The following is a 20,085-nucleotide window of genomic DNA, read 5'->3' on the forward strand; positions in this document are numbered from 1 at the left end:
TAATGAGCAGGACCTCCCAATGGCTCTGGGGGCCAGGGAAGCACGGCTGGCTTCTGCGTCGAAAAAGGAAGGAAGAGAGGCTGGCAAAAAGATGCCATTAGCTGGAGGGAGGCTGACTTTGAAATGATGGCTCAGTCTCCCAAGGTTATTAGAGATGGAATGACCATGAAGTCAGCTCTGGGGGGGTCTCACGGCCAGCATGGAGCATGCTAAAGAAGAAGAAGACATATCAGCGTGGAAAACCCATCCCAACTCCACTACCACAGAAATGGGTCCAAAAGTTCTCCCTCATCAACCTAGGCCAGGCATAGGCAACCTTGTCTCTCCAGATGTTTTGGAACTACAACTCCCATGATCCCTAGCTAACAGGGCCAGTGGCCAGGGATCATGGGAGTTGTAGTTCCAAAACATCTGGAGAGCCAAGGTTGCCTATGCCTGACCTAGGCTATAAATTCTTCCAGGTCAGGTGAGAGGCATTGCCTGGACCATAGCTGCCAAGTTATCCCTTTTTTAAAGGGATTTTCCCTTATGCTGAATAGGCTTCCTCGCGAGAAAAGGGAAAACTTGGCAGCTATGGCCTGGACAACGGTTCTAGACTGGCCTCACCTGCACTCTCCCGCCATCTTGGCTGTGTCTCTTCCCGTTTCCTTTCCACTCATTTTGGCCTGATGCTTCCCCTTTGATCCTGGCTAGCAACACATTAGTTTTCAGCCACGATGATGCTTTGAATATTGAGTCAACAGCCTAGGGTGGCCACAAATAAGAGTCCTCTGATTGACGATAAATAATCCTAAGGAGGGAGAGCCTTGGAGTGACTCATTCGCAGTTTGCACCTGGGCAGTAGGTGCACTGATCTCCATCTTTCCCACTATGATGAATGGTGTTGGCAGAACTCCATGGTTGACCTGAAGTCTCCAGATATGCCTGGCTCCCTCAGGTGGCAAGGAAAGGCTTTGAATCCCCAGGTGGGCATGAGTGCCTTAATTTTTTTTGTTAACAAAACCACATGCAGCTTGCAACCTTCAGCCTGGCAGGAGCCAGCTTCAAATTATTGCATAGAATCTTGAGGTGGGGGGAGTCTGCCTTCCTCCCCTCCTGCCTCCCCTCTCCCAATTAACCTCCGTCTCCAGGGCTTAGTGGTGGGAAGGAGTGCAGATGAAGGAAAAGAACTGGGCTGGGCCCGAGGGTCTGAGATGCTCCTGACCTGACAAACCTAATGATGAGATGTATTCAGTGCTTTTTTCCTTAAAAAATGTTTTGGGGTACTCTCATTTCCCTACTCATATTGAAATGCTGCCCCTCAATGAGGCCAAACTTAGATTCAGAAAACGTTTAGGGGTATGCGTACCCTCAGAAAAAAGCACTGGATGTATAGCTATTAAAACCACAATGATCATTCCTAATGTGCATCTAGAAATATAAATCAGCGCACGCAAATCTGTGCAATCCTTTGTCATCTTTTTCAGCGGTGCACCAGTTCCCTCCTCCTCCCATGGTGACTATAGGAGCTCCCTGGTAATGCTCCCTCTCTGGCTGCTCAGGTTTGGCTCTGACTTGGCTGAGGATGAGCCTCCACTTTGATGGAGAGTGATTTCTATCTATCTCCTACCTGTGCACACTTCCACTGTTTAGAATAATATCAACACAGCTGTTTGTTCTAAGTTGCCAGATGACTTTTGATGAAGCAGTCACTCTGGGACAGAGATTTGCACTCAGATGGCTTTTCCGTCACTCACCATATGGTTTTATAGGGAACTTTCTGTTGGTATTTGGTACTTGTAATTTTGGTTAAAGAACAAAAGGAGAATATCCTGGATGCCAAGATCCAGGTTTGGGGCAAGTACTCTTTGGTGAGAGAGCCCCAACAGAGATTTAAAACCACAAAATATGCATCAAAGTAAAGTGTGGAAATGTAGACTGTTAAACCTTTAAAAATTTCCCCTTTAAGTTTCTTTAAGGTTCCCATTTCCCCTTAGAATACAAAGAGACCACATGTTTGGTAAGTTAAAAGTCGTTTACTTACAAACTCTTCAAAGGTCAGTTTCCTGTGCTTTCCCATACAGCAGCAAGAAAAGACAGGCAGTACAATTTAATTTCAAATGTTGTATAGAAATGCAAAGATGGTTTGCTTAAGCCACATGGTCTAAGCTTGGAAAATCCAGCCCAGCTCAGACATCCTTACTCATCAGTTGACATGGTGGAAAGAGAAAGAGCAAAAGGCTTTGGTAACCCTTCCTTCCTCCCAAGGTGAGTGGGTGTGACCTAGCTAAGACTGGCAGGTCAGCTTACTCTATGGTCTTAACCCGTCTGTGCATTAATTAGAGTTAAGCATGCTGGTTATATGAGGCTGAATTATTTCTCACTTCGTTTTTTAAACTTTTCTGTGTCAACTAATGGTGGATGTAAGCCACCCTGAAAGGGCTGTGTGTGATCTGAACATCAGAGGGTTTCTCCAGCAGGAAAAGAGAGATAACCATGACAGGCAAGGTGAACTTAGAAAAGAAGACTTGGCTGTGCCTGTATTCTTAGTTGTTACAAACTGAATTCAGAGTCAGGGTCTTAAAAAGCTCAAACCTGAAGCCAAACCAGGACGCCTCAGGGTTGCTGTGTTTATTCTCTGAAGCTGTTTTAAGAAGTGACATTAAAAGCACTTATGAGCTCTGGAGTAATAATCTACGGCACTTATAAAATGCTTTCGAGCATTCAGTGCCCTGCACAAACATCGGCACAGCAATCTTTAAAACAAGCTTGTAAATTAGGTTGGTATTATTGTTCCCGGACTGCAGATGTGGCACTTAGAGGGCCGAAAGCCACTGCCTGAATTCTGTCTGTCCTTACTTGCCAGGGATATCTCCTCTTTCCAGGGTCCTGGCTATGGTAAACCCCTGTCACTCTTCTTGGCCAAGAAATTGATGCCAAATTGGAGACACTGGAAGTCGGAGTGAGAAATCATAATGTAGAAATTGAATCTTTTATCACTGACTGGAATAAGCTTGTAGAGTTTTGGAACAATAATTACCGGTATACTACTAGATGGGTCCTGGGTTGTATTTCCCCCCTAATGTTGTGAGTCAATAATGTGCACATTATGATCATAATATGCATAGCATTACCATTTTTGGAGGCAAAATAAACCGTTATCTCATTTTTCCAATGACACATCTTGCCTACTGCGCCAGAATGGATGAAGAATTAAACTATGGAACTCATGCCTACAGGAGGCAGTAATAGCCACCAACTTGAATGGCTTTAAAAGAGGACTTGAGAAATTCATTGATGATAAGGCTATCAAGGTCTACTAGCCCTGAGGGTTATGCTCTGCTTCCACAATCAAAGACAGCAATGCTTCTGAATAGCAGTTGCTGGAAGCCATGGGAGGGGAGAGGGCTCTCGTGCTTGGATCCTGCTTGCTGGTTTCCCACTGAGGCATCTGGTTGGCCACTGTGAGAACAGGATGCTGGGCTAGATGGGCCATTGGCCTGATCCAGCAGAATTCTTCTTAATCAAGAGGTCTGGTGTTAATGCAGAAAATAACCCCGGAACTCCTGAAGCTGCCTTTCACTGAACCAGACCTTATGCTCTAGTCCACTATTGTGTCAGGGACTGGACATCCGAGGAGGAATGGTGGAGACCACCACCCCCTCCTCTTGAACTTTCCAGAGAAGAGGAAGACAGTATAGATTGACAACAGTGGGGAATATTGGGAGAGGAGCAGGAGGAAGAAGAAGAACCAGGGGGAGAGACAGCTGACAGACTCAGTGTCTTCAGAAAGCGTGCCAGACCCCACTCTCTCCCAGAACCCGACGGGCATTGAAAGTAGGAGAGCAGAGAGCTCAGAGGCAGAAGGCACAGGTCAGCCCCCGTAGGAATGACATATAATGGGAGAAACAGAGGATGTGGGTTTTCACTTGGAGCAATGCCATTATTACAAGAGGCACATTTTCGAAGCCTCTCTCTGTGAATATTGGATAAAAAAACTTGGTAAGAACTCTCCTTGTTTATCTCATACTTGACCACCTTCTATGGGAGGGATCGGATTCCCTGAAGTCTGACATATTGTCCACTTTGACTGTCAGCAGTTTACCAAGTTCTGGAAACCAAGCCTTATGAGGAGCAGTTGAGGGAGTTGGGTATGTTTAGCCTGGAAGAGACTAAGAGGAGATATGATAGCCATCTTCAAGTATCTCAAGGGCCGTCACAGAGAAGAAGGGGCAAGGACTTGAACCAATGGCTTCAAGTTACAAGAATGGAGATTCCGACTCAACATCAGGAAGTACTTTCTGATATTAAGAGCTGTTCGACAGTGGAGCAGTTTCCCTCAGGAGGTTGTGGAATCTCCTTCCTTAGAGGTTTTAAGCAGAGGTTGGATAGCCTTCTGTCTGAGATTCCTGCATTGCAGGGGGTTGGACAAGATGACCCTCATGTTTAACAACAACAACAATTTATTATTTATACCCCACCCATTTGGCTGGGTTTCCCCAGCCACTCTGGGTGGGTCCCAACAAAATATTAAAAACACGATAAAACATCAAACATTAAAAACTTCCCTGAACAGGGCTGCCTTCAGATGTCTTCTAAAAGTCAGATAGTTGTTTATTTCCTTGACATCTGTGTTCCACAGGGCGGGCGCCACTACCGAGAAGGCCCTCTGCCTGGTTTGCTGTAACTTCACTTCTCGCAGGGAGGGAAGCACCAGAAGGCCCTCAGCACTGGACCTTATTGTCCGTGCAGAATGATGGGGGTGGAGATGCTCCTTCCAGGATACTGGGCAAGGGCCGTTGAGCACCAAAACTTTGAATTGTGCTCAGAAACGTACTGGGAGCCAATGTAGGTATTTCAGGACAGGTGTCATATGGTCTCGGCGGCAACAGAACCTACAATTCTGTGATTCTATTCTTCTTAAGCAGGTCCTCCTTTTCCACAGCACCACTAGCCACCTGATCCTTTAGCTGGAGTTATTTGGGACTGATCATGGGATCTTCTCCAAGCAAAGCATGTGCTCTGCCATAACCTTGATTGATGGAGCTACCTTCCTGGGATACTCTACAGGGGAGGGCAATTTAAGAAGAATGAAAAATCTGGAGCAACATACAAGAGCCCTAGGTCCAGTTTATTAGTGAAGTTGGCCCTTTTGAGAAGATGGAAAAGATTATTGTTAGGAGCTTAGAGGAGGGACCCAGGTGGCGCTGTGGGTTAAACCACTGAGCCTAGGGCTTGCTGATCAGAAGGTCAGCGGTTCGAATCCCTTTGACAGGGTGAGCTCCTGTTGCTTGGTCCCAGCTCCTGCCAACCTAGCAGTTCGAAAGCACGTCAAAATGCAAGTAGATAAATAGGAACTGCTACAGCAGGAAGGTAAACGGCGTTTCCGTGTGCTGCTCTGGTTCGCCAGAAGCGGCTTTGTCATGCTGGCCACATGACCTGGAAGCTAAACGCCGGCTCCCTCGGCCAATAATGCGAGATGAGCGCCGCAACCCCAGAGTTGGTCATGACTGGACCTAATGGTCAGGGGTCCCTTTACCTTTTTACCCTCATACTTCGTTGGTGCTGTTAAGGTGGGCAATAAAGAAACAGAAACTATTACCTTTTGCTTTGCAAAGCAGGGCTGGAAACCCCCCATCAGTCCCAGCCCAACATGATCAACAGTCAGGGATGCTGGGAATTATAGTACACCAGCATCTAAAAGGCACCAGGCTTCCCAACCATAGCTGTCAACTTTTCCCTTTTCTCACGAGGAATCCTATTCAGAATAAGGGAATTTCCATTAAAAAAGGGAAAAGTTGACAGCTATGTTCCCAACCCTGTTGTAAAAGCTGCATCAGGAGCAGTTTTAAAAAAAATGGTGCAGCCTTAAGGCATAACTCATTCTTTGGTTTCAAAGAGCAGTGAGATCGATGTGACACCTACTTCAGAGTCAATAATCACTTAATAGAAGTTGCTCGGGACTTGGGTTTTGAAGTAGTCGGCTTCCAAATCTGCAAATCTCCTGTGTTTAACATGTGGAGCGTTGGGGGGAACAGTGCAAAACCCACATCCATTTCACTCAGTTCTGAAGCTATATGAATACCAAAAAGTCAAAATTTGAAACTACCTTAAAAAACCCCTCTGTGGATACAAAAGCTGCTGAACATTTTCTCCCATAATTGCCGTCCAATTAAAGGATTTAGTGTCTTGATTAGTTTTTAAGTTTAACAACTGATTGACTAAACTTTCATCCCACAACCAACACTAAAAAAGCTGCCTTTGGGTTGCCATAACTTATCTCTGTAGCAAGTCACTACAGCAGAGTCAAATGGATCTTACCAATCAGACAAGTTTCTTTGTGGATGCTAGACTGTGCTTAGGAATTTCATTTTATTCATTTTTTTAAAGGAACCAGTTCAAATCCATCTTTTCCAAAGGGGAACTACTTTCTGTCCAAGGCTGTCCTTTACAGAACAAACCAGTTTAGTTAAAATTCACCCAGGTGAACTTTTTAGTTCATAAAAAATTCATCCTTGGCAAAATAATAATAACAATTCAGCTTTCTGAATGTTACAAGCTGTTGTGCTGTGTAAAATGGGCCACAGACAAGTAAAAAGATGCCCGGCAGACAGAATGTCAGAAACTGTATTTCCCTACTAGAAAAGGCTCACTCTGTTTCATTAGTGCCAGGAAATCTCTTCAGCAGGGATGATACAGGAAATGCCTCACATTCCTTCTTGCCGGATTGCTTAGCAACTTAAGAGCCCTTAGCAACAGCAGCACCTCAGTCTCTGCCTAATAAGCCTTAAAATCACCCCACACTTTACTTTCTAATTTTCTTTATAGATGTTCAATTGGCTAACTCCCCCCCCTTTTTTAATGAAACCTAGGAGTCCAGGGCTGGATCTAGACACACCAAAGAAGTATTTCAGTTAAACACGTTGTAAACTTTGTATGAGAAACCGGGTGGGCAAAAACCGAATGCCACAGTGCCATCTGGTGTCACAATGTTATAACAACACATATGAAGTGCTTTTTCTTAGCCAATGTAGATGAGTCCCAGGTCTCCAGAATCCTATGGGGAGAGGCAGGGTTGGAACAAATGTGAAGATGAACTAGAATTTTTTTTAAAGTTGTACCCCCAAATGAACTGAATGGGCCTGGCAATTATGGGAACTGCTTTCAGAGGTAGTAAAAAAAAAAACTAGTTCAGAAACATTCATTCCAAGCACTGGCCCTGGGTGTCCTGGGAGGCATGAAAACTCTCGAAGATCCATCTAACAGGCAGGACCTGTTTTCAGGCATTATGATAAAGTTACATTAAAGATATTGGGAGCAGAGTGGGGATGAGCATGCTAGCTCCACCCCGGTCCCTATTGCACTCCAGCGCATGCAGGACAATCTTCAGGATCATTAAGTCTTCTTTACTTGTGGTGAGTTCTAATATGCATAGGATACACAAGTACAGAAGGCTCCCCATTGCCAATCGTTGACCTCCATGAATGGGGCAGAGCAAGCATGCTCATCCACACTACCTCCCCCCCCCCGTATTTTTGCTTAATTTTTTTAATGAATGAATGACTAGTTTATTGCTCTTTGGCCAATCAGGCCTAATGCATACACTCATACTAATGCATGCATCACTAAAGAAAATTAAGCATTACGTACAGAGTACATTATCGTAAAAAAAACCTATTTGTACACATTCCCTCACTAAAAATGGGGCAATAAATTTATTGCAACCTGTGTGATCTTCAGGTGCAATCGACAGCTTTTGCTTCTCCTGTTTTAACAAATAGGGTGGTTCTGTATGTTGCGTCATAATCTGCAGCCGTAAAAAGAAACAGTGTTTTCCTTAAAGGGGAGCCATTACTAAGTGCTATTGCTGGGGATCCAGATAATGAGTCCTCAGATCTGAGTATTGGGGACACTCTGTTAAGGACTGGTGGTTCCCTCACTGCGAGAAGCAAAGCTACAGGGAACCAGGCAGAGGGCCTTCTCGGTGGTGGCACCCGCCCTGTGGAATGCCCTCCCATCAGATGTCAATGAAATAAACAACTACCAGACATTTAGAAGACATCTGAAGGCATTTTGACAACTTCATCTCACTTAAAATTTGGTGGAGCCAAAGAAAATTATTCCTGCTTTGTGGGCAACCTTGACCCAGAAGATCTTTAGTCCCCGGCAGCTGAAAATGTAGTCAGTGCTTCCACTCCTACAGTTAGCTTCATCTGCTCTCTCTTGAGCTTCCACGGAATGGAATAATAAATTGCGCTGCTTAAGAATCCTAATTTTCAAGTAGCAGCTTGGCCTGGTCTGCTGGGCCGCATGATACAAACATTCTGCATTCCTGCAGCTCCATGATTAGTCTACCCGATGTGTGTAAGGTAGATTGATCATGTGGCCCGTGATGGCAACCCGAAGCCATGAATACAGATCAGCAGAATCTGCTCAGAGAAATATCTAAGTCGGCTGTCGATGCATTTACAATCACTGGGGCTAATCTCCATTTTAACTTGGTAGGAGGGAGAAGAAACATTCTCACTTTCCTCCCCCCCAAGTTATGCTCTCTGCTATAGCAAATAGAGAAGGGGAGAAAGAAGAAGAAAAAAGATTGAAGGGCTAGCCTCCAGCCAGCAGGCTGGCACCAGAGGAAAATCAAATACTGTGATATAAAGTTTGTGGGAAATTCTTACAAGCGACAAATCCCTTACGTGCTGAACTGCACAATCCTGGCTTTATATAATACAAAATCATTTATATATATTAGCTGGCCAAAGCAGATTGGTAAAGATAAGCCGTCTAATTTGTTTGTTTTTATCACTGTAGATGCTGAATCTCACCTTGCCAGCACAAAGCATCATTTACCTTTCTTTCTTTCTTCCTTTTGTGTGTGTGTGTGTGTGTGTAAAGGTAAAGGACCCCTGGACAGTAAAGTCCAGGCAAAGGCGACTATGGGGTTGTGGCGCTCATCTCGCTTTCAGGCCAAGGGAGCCGGCCTTTGTCCACAGACAGATTTCTGGGTCATGTGGCCAGCAGGACTAAACCACGTCTGGTGCAACGGGACACCGTGACAGAAACCAGAGCGCACGGAAACGCCGTTTACCTTCCTGCCACAGCAGTACCTATTTATCTACTTGCACTGAGCTGGGACAGAGCAACAGGAGCTCACCCCATTGTGCAGATTCGAACTGACGACCTTGTGACCATATCTATCTATCTATCTATCTATCTATCTATCTATCTATCTATCTATCTATCTATCTTTCTATCTTTCTATCTATCATCATCTATCTGTATGTATGTATGTATGTATGTATGTATGTATGTATGTATGTATCTATCTATCTATCTATCTATCTATCATCATCTATACACACACAACGCACACACACACACACACACCTGAATTGTAGAGTTGGAAGGGATCCTGAGGATCATCTAGTCCAACCCCCTGCAATGCAGGAATATGCAGCTGCTCCATATGGGGATGGAACCTGTAACCTTGGCGTTATCAGCACCATGCTCTAACCAGCTCTACCCTCTAACCAGTTATACATTTATAAATAACCTTCAAGGTTTCCTTCCTCTTCAGTGCAGGTACCAACTTTACCAAAACCACATCTGAGTTATTTTGGAGTTCCTTGCATCTTTCCCTCTCAGCTCACAGCCTGTTGCAATCAGCGGAAGGACTAAAAAGTGCAGCATTTTCAATGGTGCAATTTATTAAGAGAGAGAGAGAGAGAGAGAGAAAGAAAGAGCCTGTTATTTTTTATGTGCTCATAAATGTTTATATAGAAGAAAATATGTCAAGTGACAAGGCAGCTTGCTATGGGCATGTGGAAAACCTCACCGCTTAATTTAAGATTTTTTCAAGTGGGGGAATTGTTCTAGCTGCCAGCTCCAAAGCCCGTGGCAATCTGTATTCTTCAAAGGGCTGGATGGGAAGAGTGCGCGGTGACTGAAAGCGGAGGGCACAATCTGCCAGGCGCAGCTGTGCAACCTTAATTTATTTTAGCCCCATTGAGGTGCACAGGCACATGGAAGCACATGGCTGCAGGGCCTGGCGGGCCGTTCTGTTTATACGACAGACAGCCAAGGTTTCTAAGGCCACATTCATGCCAAAGCGCTGTGATATCACTTTGAACATTCATGGCTCCCACCATGGAAGCTGTCATTTCTTATGGGTGCTGAAAGTTACTTAGTAGGAGGCCCCTCTTCTCCTCCCAGAACCACAATTCCCAGACTTTCCTGGGAAGAGGGATTGGCCGTTACACTGCTCTGAGAAATGTAGTTATTTTAGGGGAATAGGCGATTTCCTAACAACTCTCATCATCCTTCATGGACTACAGCTCCCAGAATTCTTTGGGGCACACCATGGCAGTTTAAAGTGGAATCATAGCGCTTACAATGTGAATGTGACCTAAGGCAAAAGGCATATCTCAGGCATAGGCAAACTCGGCCCTCCAGGTGTTTTGGGACTACAACTCCCATCATCCCTAGCTAACAGGACCAGTGGGCAGGGATGATGGGAGTTGTAGTCCCAAAACACCTGGCGGGCCGAGTTTGCCTATGCCTGGCATATCTTCACTATGGACTTCAGCTGGTTTAAACAGGAGAGCTCCAGCTAAACCACTCGCCGTTTCTCATCAATGTTTTTGGCAGCGCCGAAAAAGGCCTCTCCTTTGCAGCAAGCTTGCGACACTCCTTGGGAAAACACCCATCTAATCATTTGCATTGGCTTATTCTCTGTGGACCTTGGCGATGTCATCGCACAGTCACAGCTGATTGGCTATGCCGAGATGATGCTGAGCGAGCACTTCGTGATCTCTCACTGGGTGGGACCACGGGGGGTGTAATGCTCACTGGGTGGCGTCACACATATTATTAATCTATAGAGGAGGCGGCAGGCATCGTCGGAGCCAGGGGGTGGGCGGGAGAATTCTGCCAAAGCCGCAGCAGCCCCTGCTGCGGGGAGCCATGATGCAGAACAGGGGTGGGTGGGTGGGGGAATGTGAATATTGGCAGAGATGAAGTGCGTGAAATATTTCTGCTTTTCCAAGATTGATGACTCTGAAAACTGAAACCTGAAAAATGCAAAGTACTGGTATTTCACGCAGTAGCACAAAACAGCCTTTCCCAAACCTGGACCTTGTGATGCCATGGGGGGCAGGAGTAGGAGGTTAGGGATCAAAGAATTTTAAGTTCTTTGGTGGAAGTTGTGGCAACCTGAAACTGAAACCTGAAACTGGTTATGTATTTTGTAGTGAAATATCAGTGCTGAGCAGCCTGAAACCTCTTCTGTGGAATACATTCATTTGTGGTCGGCGGTGGGGCCTCTGCAAAGAGACTATGCCAGTGCAGGGAGGTGGCAGGGGGTGTTGCCAGTTCTTCCTAGCAACTGCGGAAGCCCTCTTAGTGTGTCTCCCATGTTGAGAACTGCAGCAATAAGCAACTGCTATGAGCTTCTCTTTGAGATCTCCATCCTTCAGGAATGGCTGCTCCGGAAGAGGCAAGTGCCAACCGCTCTGAATGACACAATTCTGGTCGAAATCCTAAAGAGGCACCTGGGATGCCCGAACTGTGCGCTCAGAGCCTTTGATTCCTCTCTCACGCTCCACCTTCTGCCAGTTGCCGAGAGTCCCTGCCACCGCTTAGGATGGAACAAGGGTGTTGGGCTCTACATCAGAGGCATCTCAGAGCCTCCAGTGCAGCTCTCTGAAACGACCAGCTAGTTCCTCGTTGTCCGCACCCCCTGTTTGGGCTTCACAACTGATCCTCGTCAATCCAGATGGTCTTCTGCTGTTCTTCCCAAACCTTTTCCTTGATGATCCGGAGGAGGTCCTCAATGCTGCTCCAGGCGTCGGCCTCCAAAGAGGCGTAAAGGCACGGCAAACCCTCCAGTTCTTTTTCATTCTGGCGGCACGTCCGTAATAATTCATCCTCAACCTCTGGCTTTGGGAGCAGCTTCCTGTGCCATGCAAGGAAACCAAAGGAGATATGCATTTAAGACATATGTATATGCACACGGCCTCTTTTTCTTTCCATTTGAACAAATCCCCCAACTTCTTTTCGCACTCCTGAGCCAACCCCCCCCCCCACAAAAAAGCAAAGTATTAGGAAGCGTATAGGCCTGATACTTTCATGAATGCACCTGTATGACACTTAAGGGTGGAAAAATATGTCAGTTTGGGTTCCTTTTAGTTTCTCCTTTTTCCAAGTTTCACTTCCGTTCCCCACAGTTTCAATTAAAAAAAAGAAATCCTCATGGAAATTTTCCAGTACTTTCATGTGAATTTTGCACGACACAATTTTGCAATCCAACTTCCCCAAATGCAATGCTGTTTGTATCATGCATTTTTTTTTACACTCAGTTTTGGGCACACTTCCCAGAGTTCTCTGTGAAGAAGGACCAACTGTTAAACCACTCTGAGACTTGTAGCTCTGGGACTAAACTAGTGGGTTATCCGAACGGCTCTCGGCACCTTTATCAAGGTGCTCCCAGAAGCCTCTGGGGGAAACCATGACAGTTTCAAGTGGTCGGATACTGCTTTAAACATGTGGTGCGAAAGTGGAACCATGTGCGTTGTGAATGTGGTATTGAATTGCACCATACCTGAACTTCTTGATATTTTTTTCCGAGACTTTAATAAAGAGAACAATAGGATATATCCTGGCTTTGATTAAATCCTTTGTGCAGCCGATCCCAGCTTCAAGCAGGCAATGTTTGTTCTGTAAACACAAAGTCAGGAAAAGGAATTTGGTGCGCACATCTTGGGGCTTGTAACAATCTCAAACAGATCAGGCCAATCACGTTCTACTGATTGTCCTTCTGATCAAATGGCTTTATGCATCAACCTTCCCTTTGAAGTTGTTCAAGGACTTGCCCCTCTTGTCCTTTAGCCTGGATAGTTCTGCCTACAACTTTCGCTCTTCCAGCTCTGCTCTCTTAAATGACTCTGCCCATCTTGCTTTGCTTCTCCTTAGGCCTGGTACCCCCCCCCCCCACCTTGCAGCCACATCTTGCCAAGCTCATCTTTACCACAAGGCCGTTGTGGGGACCCAGGAATGGGGAACCTCTCAAAGCACAATTGCTTGAAACCACAGGAGAGGAGAGTTGCTCTTGTGCTCAAATCCTGTGTGCTGGTTTCCCACAATAGCCAACTGTTCAGCCACTGAGAGAATGAGATGGGCCACTGGCCTGATCCAGCAGGCTCTTCTGTGCTCTCAGTCAGTGGCTGTTGCCGGTTCTGTGGCTCAGCCCAACCCCTGGCCCCAACACTCCACAAAGCACCACGTTGATGCTACATCACTAAAGATTTCGGCAGTCCATCAACAAAATCCATCCTTTCTCTCACCACAGGATAACTTGCTGCAAAGACCCCCTTTCCCAAGGAGAATTAACTGATCTGAAGGCGGGGATTATGTCAAAATGAAGGTAGCATGTACCAAACGTACCAACAGAATTGAACTATGTTTGCTCAGTTGCAACATGTTCTGTAATTACTTCTCAAAAGAAAAAGAAAAATCCTCCACTACTCTCGTATAGCTGTTTGTTCCCTGCTGTGTAACAAGCACCCGGCATTTGATGCCATCTGTTTGGGCTTGACATTATAATCTTTGTTCTACACATCGTTGTCTCTTTCTGCAGCTCGGGCCCTCATTTTTGTGTGTGTGTGTGTGTGTGTGTGTGTGTGTGTGTGTGTGTTTTCACTCTTTAACAGGTTCCCATCTTTTCCATATAGGTGCATGAAAACCCAGCGAATGAAACATAAAAGTGAATTTGAGAACTGAAGGGTGCTTGGCTGTGTCAAGGTGGATCACGCACCAAAGGAATGAAAAAAAAAAGTGGGGGGAGAGTGAAAGAGAGAAGGGAGAGCTGATCATGAAAAAAAGACAAAGAATGGAAAGAGAAAAGATTAATTGTGAAGAAAAGTACATTTCAGTATCAAACTAGGGAAAGAGTGACAGAAAAGAGAATAAGAGAAGGATCCCACACCATTGTATATATCTTCCTATATACATAAAAATGCAAGGCTGTCATCACACAGCCTCCATTGAAGGATTTGTATTGCAGCATCACAATCCTAGATGTGCAAGAAGTCAGAGCGCAAACCTCACTGGAAGATTTCCAGAGCAACATCAGGGTGAGGTAGAAGAGCAAAAGAAAAGGCAGGTTGCACAACACCAGTGGTGATGGGATGGGTGTGGGAGGGGAGGGACACTGACTGGCGGAAAGGGGTGGTTTAAAACAGCAGCAGAAGTTTGGGTAAAGCAGGGATGGAGGGAACTGACAGGGAACAATGGCAAGTACCTTCATACAATGGAATATTTGAGAAGGGGAAGCGGTTGGGTGAAGCCTCTAGTACTGTATTTTCCTGCGTATAAGACTACTTTTTAACCCAGGAAAATCTTCTCAAAAGTCAGGGGTCGTCTTATACGCCGGGTCGTATTTCTTATACGGCGAGTATATCCCAAACTCTATATTTTAACTGGAAAAGTTGGGGGTCGTCTTATACGCCCAGTCGTCTTATATGCCGGAAAATATATATATCTGCAAATAGTGAACTATGAGCATGTATTTATGTGGACAAAAGGGCACCACCAAGGCCCAAGAAGAGAGTAGAAGCAGGTTTGGAGGAAACTCAAGATTGGCAGAACTGCAACAACATTCTTCCCCTAAGGGGGAGGATCCAGCAGGAACTGGGCATGCTCCCCATCTGGGGTGGGAGTGGAATGGAGTATTCTGGAAGGTGGCGTGGCTAGCTGGCTGGAACGTTGCACAGGAGTGCTATGCTGCAACATTCTGTTGCAGGCCCCAATTCTTCTTCTTCTTCTTCTTCTTCTTCTTCTTCTTCTTCTTCTTCTTCTTCTTCTTCTTCTTCTTCTTCTTCTTCTTCTTCTTCTTCTGTTATCTAGTCTGTGAGATTTTGAAAAGAGACAGTGCCCAAAATTCTGTGGGAGTTTGAGGCAGTTGGGAAGGGAGCGAGAGAGCACAGGGCCTGCTAAATTGTTTCATGGTCTAAGAGTTTATCCTGATTTGTGATTAGCACTGGATGTGGTTTATTTAGTCATATGGCAATGTCTGCTGTCATGCATATTTTCAGTAATTATTCCTCTTCTATGGTTTTTGTGTGTGTTTTTTAACCTGATGCTCTTCTTTGTCTCTGGAGAATAGTTACAACCTGTTCAGCAGCTGAAACTGAGGGAGAAAACGATGACAGCTGACTTTTATGCGAAAGGGACAGCTGGTAAGTGTTCTTCCACTCCCACCCCAGTTGGGGAGCATTCTCACTAACCATGCCCAGTATTGCCCTGGAAAAATATATGCCTAAAATTCTCAGTAGCCATTCCACCCAGCTTCCTCAGAGGGAGGATGGAGTAAGGCTTGGAGGAAAAATGACCCCCTAACTCAGGCATGTCAAACTTGCGGCCCTCCAGATGTTTTGGACTACAATTCCCATCTTCCCCAACCACTGGTCCTGCTAGCTAGGGATCATGGGAGTTGTAGGCCAGAACATCTGGAGGGCTGCAAGTTTGACATGCCTGCCCTAACTGGGTTCCTCCCCCTGCTTGTGACTCTCTCCCAGTCTACCATGGTTGTCTCCTGGGGCAGAAGTGTTGGGGTGTCCAAATGAAAATTCAGAGTACGCAGGCACAATGCTCCTTCAGCACCATGAGCACAAGTCTCCGGAGCCCTACACACAAGGAAGATGCCTGATTCCTCAAGTTCTCTGGATCATGGCCCTGAGGACAGGCCAGGAAGGGGTGAGACAGCATTACCAAGCGGCTCCCTTGAAGTCTAAGCAGTGCTGAAGCAACATCTCTGCTCTCTGTTGGACAGCTCCTCTGTTATCTCCCTCTCTTGGGACACCTATTACAGTGGGGGCTCGCCAATGTGGTGCCCGTGGGCACCATGGTGCCCTTGAGGTCTTTTGCTGGTGCCCCTGAAGTCTCTGAGCCCCCCTCCTTGGTCATGAGGGTCATGCCTAAAGGCAGCCCTGTTTAGGGAAGTTTTTAATCTGTGATATTTTAATGTATTTTGGTACAGTGGTACCTCTACTTACAAATTTAATGCGTTCCGAACATACATTTGTAAGTTGAAAAAATTTGTAAGTCAAATCCCATAGGAATGCATTGGGAGGAAAAATTTGTAAGTAGAAGCAACCCTATCTAAAAATTCGTAAGTAGAAAAAATCCTATCTAAACCACATCCAAGATGGCAGACGGAGCTCCATTCGTAAGTAGAAACATTCGTAAGTAGAGGTACCACTGTATTTGTTGGAAGCCGCCCAGAGTGGTGGGGGAAACCCAGCTAGATGGGCGGGGTTTAAATAATAAATAATAAAAAATAATAATGAAGTGGTTACTCTCCCCTCTTGAAAAACATACAGCGTTTCAGCTCTGTATTCTTTCCAGTGCTCAGATGAATTCTATTGGACCTGACTTATGCACAGATCCCTTGGAAAAATGAACTGTGATTGTGTGCAGGCACTTTTTCTTCTTGGGCAGGGGTGATCTGGGGGAGTGAGTGAGACGGGATCAGAGTGGGTAGCACCCATGCCACGCCCCATGTGCTCACAGGCCTAAACAGACTCGTGACCCTTCTATTAGAGTGTTTGGGAAAGCTGAAAACCGCTAGTTAGTGGGAGGGTGGAAAATGTGTGTGTGCAAAAGGCAGTTGGGAGATTCAGAAAACAGAGAGAGAACTGGGGCACCTGGACATTTCTAACCAGAGGCAGGTGAAATTGGGGGGGGGGGAGGCTGCTGGGAGGGAGAAGCTACTCAACTTGCTTCTGCTTTGCAGTAGTGCTTGTTCCCCACCCTTAATGCTCTACACACACACACACCCTTACAAAGATACCTTAAGTGTTCCTGTCCTTCCTTTCCCAAAACTGTGTCCAGTTCTGGGCACCACAGTTCAAGAAGGATACTGACAAGCTGGAACGTGTCCAGAAGAGGGCAACCAAAATGGTCAAAGGCCTGGAAACGATGCCTTATGAGGAACGGCTTAGGGAGCTGGGTATGTTTAGCCTGGAGAAGAGAAGGTTAAGGGGTGATATGACAGCCATGTTCCAATATATGAAAGGATGCCATATGGAGGAGGGAGAAAGATTGTTTTCTGCTGCTCCAGAGAAGCGGACACGGAGCAATGGATTCAAACTTCAAGAAAGAAGATTCCACCTAAACATTAGGAAGAACTTCCTGGCAGTAAGAGCTGTTCGGCAGTGGAATTTGCTACCAAGGAGTGTGGTGGAGTCTCCTTCTTTGGAGGTCTTTAAGCAGAGGCTTGACAGCCATATGTCAAGAATGCTTTGATGGTGTTTCCTGCTTGGCAGGGGGTTGGACTGGATGGCCCTTGTGGTCTCTTCCAACTCTGTGATTCTATGAAAAGAAACAGAACCCAATAGCACTGCACTGGGAATGGCTCACGGTTTGGGAAAGCCCACCACAAGACCTTCAGCATTATGGAAAAGGCACATGCTCTGCCTTGCCCAACATCGTAGGCCTGCCTTCTCCAGTGTAGGGTCCCTTCAGCTGTTTTGGATGGTAACTCCTATGTTGATGCTAATGGGAGTTGTAGTTAAACTGGGGAGAACAAAAGAAGAGCCTGCTGGATCAGCATCTTGTTCTCACAGTGGCCAACCAGATGCCCATTTGCCCATTAATAATAATAATAATAATAATTTATTATTTATACCCCGCCCATCTGGCCGGGTTCCCCCAGCCACTCTGGGCGGCTTCCAACAAAACAGAAATTCTAAAACACAGAAATCCATCAAACATTAAAATACAGAGATCCATCAAACATTAAAAGCTTCCCTAAACAGGGCTGCCTTGAGATGCCTTCTAAAGGTCTGGTAGTTGTTGTTCTCTTTGACCTCTAGTGGGAGGGCATTCCACAGGGTGGGAGCCACTACCGAGAAGGCCCTCTGCCTGGTTCCCTGTAACTTGGCTTCTCGTAGTGAGGGAACCGCCAGAAGGCCCCCGGAGCTGGACCTCAGTGTCCGGGCAGAACGATGGGGGTGGAGACGCTCCTTCAGGTATACCGGACCGAGGCCGTTTAGGACCTGCAGGCACTCACGACAGGGGAGTCCTCCTGGGCAGCAGCAGCAGTGGAAGCAGCAGACCTATTTGAGGCCTGCCAGGCCCCGCCCTAGGCCAGGTGGTGAGAGGCAGGGACAGGTGGTGAGAGGCAGGGACCTATTTGAGGCCTGCCAGGCCCCGCCCTAGGCCAGGTGGTGAGAGGCAGGGACAGGACCTGCAGGCACTCGCGACAGGGGAGTCCTCCTGGGGGCGGTTGGAGGATGGATGGCGGCTAACAGATTGAGATTGAATCCTGACAAGACAGAAGTACTGTTTGTGGGGGACAGGAGGCGGACGGGTGTGGAGGACTCCCTGGTCCTGAATGGGGTAACTGTGCCCCTGAAAGACCAGGTGCGCAGCCTGGGAGTCATTTTAGACTCGCAGCTGTCCATGGAGGCACAGGTCAACTCGGGAAACACACAAGCAGGACCCGAACACAAGAGCAACACTCTCCCCTCCCATGGTTTCCAGCAACTGGTATTCAGAAGCATCGCTGCCTCCAACTATGGAAGCAGAGCATAGGCCAACAGGGTTGGTAGCCATTGACAGCCCTCTCCTCCTCCATGAATCCTCTTATAATGCCACACACCTTGGTGGCCATCACTGTCTACCTGTGGGAGGGATTTCCAAAGTTCAACTCTGTGCTGCATGGAAAAATACTTTTTTTAATCCGAGTTGAATCTTGCAACATTCAATTTCATAGGATGCCCTCCCCCCCCCAAGGGATGTGGACCTTGGCATTTTTTAAAAAAGGTTCCTTGCTCCAGGGTCAGGGCAAAGTACATTGGGGAAGGGTGACCCAGGACTACCCCAAATTACCTTGGCAGCGACCGCGTCAATATTTGCAGTAAAAATGCATTCATGGGTGTGAGGATTCTTCTCGCGGGAATAGATTATTGTTTCTGTCTTTTGCCTCCTACAGAATTCTTCTTTCGTTACGATATCTGGAAAAGAAGGCAGACGAAGGCAAACTTTGTAGCAATGTCTGCTCCGTAAGCATGGAATATCTCCAACCATGGTTTGGAGAATCCTCACCATCGTCAAACAACAGCAGCTAACAGACAGACAGTTACACAAATGTCACCAAAACCAGGTTACTTTCAGATGCCACCTTGGCAAATCCAGAGCGTTCTGCTTTCGTAAGACCTCAAAACACTTCCCCTACTCCTTGAAGAAAGAAGAAATGGAGGCAGAAATGGAAGAAATGGAGGCAGTGAGAGATTTTACTTTCTTGGGCTCCTTGATCACTGCAGATGGTGACAGCAGTCACGAAATTAAAAGACGCCTGCTTCTTGGGAGAAAAGCAATGACAAACCTAGACAGCATCTTAAAAAGCAGAGACATCACCTTGCCGACAAAGGTCCGTATAGTTAAACTATGGTTTTCCCAGTAGTGATGTATGGAAGTGAGAGCTGGACCATAAAGAAGGCTGAGCGCCGAAGAATTGATGCTTTTGAATTATGGTGCTGGAGGAGACTCTTGAGAGTCCCATGGACTGCAAGAAGATCAAACCTATCCATTCTTAAGGAAATCAGCCCTGAGTGCTCCCTGGAAGGACAGATTGTGAAGCTGAGGCTCCAATACTTTGGCCACCTCATGAGAAGAGAAGACTCCCTGGAAAAGACCCTGCTGTTGGGAAAGATGGAGGGCACAAGGAGAAGGGGACGACAGAGGACGAGATGGTTGGACAGTGTTCTCGAAGCTACGAACATGAGTTTGACCAAACTGCGGGAGGCAGTGCAAGACAGGAGTGTCTGGCGTGCTATGGTCCATGGGGTCACGGAGAGTCGGACACGACTAAACGACTAAACAACAACAACTACAACAACTCCTTGATAAACTGGAGGGAACGCTCAGAAGGGGCAGACCCTTGGGCACACTTTTCCAGAACTTATTTCAGTAGGAAAGAGAAGAGAATGATAACAAAGACAGGAATTGTGGTTTGTTTCCCCTGTGCGATAGTCAAGAGGAGCGCATTCATAGTAAATCCAGCTTCTTAACAACCCTTTCAGGTAGGTTAGGTTGAGTGGCTTTTAA

At 46.4% G+C, this 20,085-nt stretch overlaps 1 protein-coding gene across 2 annotated transcripts in view; it reads right to left on the reverse strand.

Annotated features, from left to right (window-relative positions):
- Positions 1 to 10,948: 10,948 nt before the first annotated feature.
- CARD11 (caspase recruitment domain family member 11) overlaps positions 10,949 to 20,085 on the reverse strand; it is a 73,948-nt gene continuing 64,811 nt past the window's right edge. Inside the window, exons 22-24 of one of the 2 annotated variants that reach the window (XM_060282543.1) lie at positions 18,868 to 18,992; positions 12,578 to 12,693; positions 10,949 to 11,932 (exon numbers count right to left, since the gene is read on the reverse strand). In XM_060282543.1, coding sequence (XP_060138526.1) covers positions 11,728 to 11,932; positions 12,578 to 12,693; positions 18,868 to 18,992 — 446 coding nt within the window. In that variant the 3' untranslated portion in view covers positions 10,949 to 11,727. The remainder of the gene's footprint in view (positions 11,933 to 12,577; positions 12,694 to 18,867; positions 18,993 to 20,085) is intronic. The other variant, XM_060282544.1, reaches the window with a different exon arrangement.

Source organism: Zootoca vivipara, chromosome 14, assembly GCF_963506605.1.
Source record: "Zootoca vivipara chromosome 14, rZooViv1.1, whole genome shotgun sequence".
In the NCBI taxonomy this organism is placed as follows: domain Eukaryota; kingdom Metazoa; phylum Chordata; class Lepidosauria; order Squamata; family Lacertidae; genus Zootoca; species Zootoca vivipara.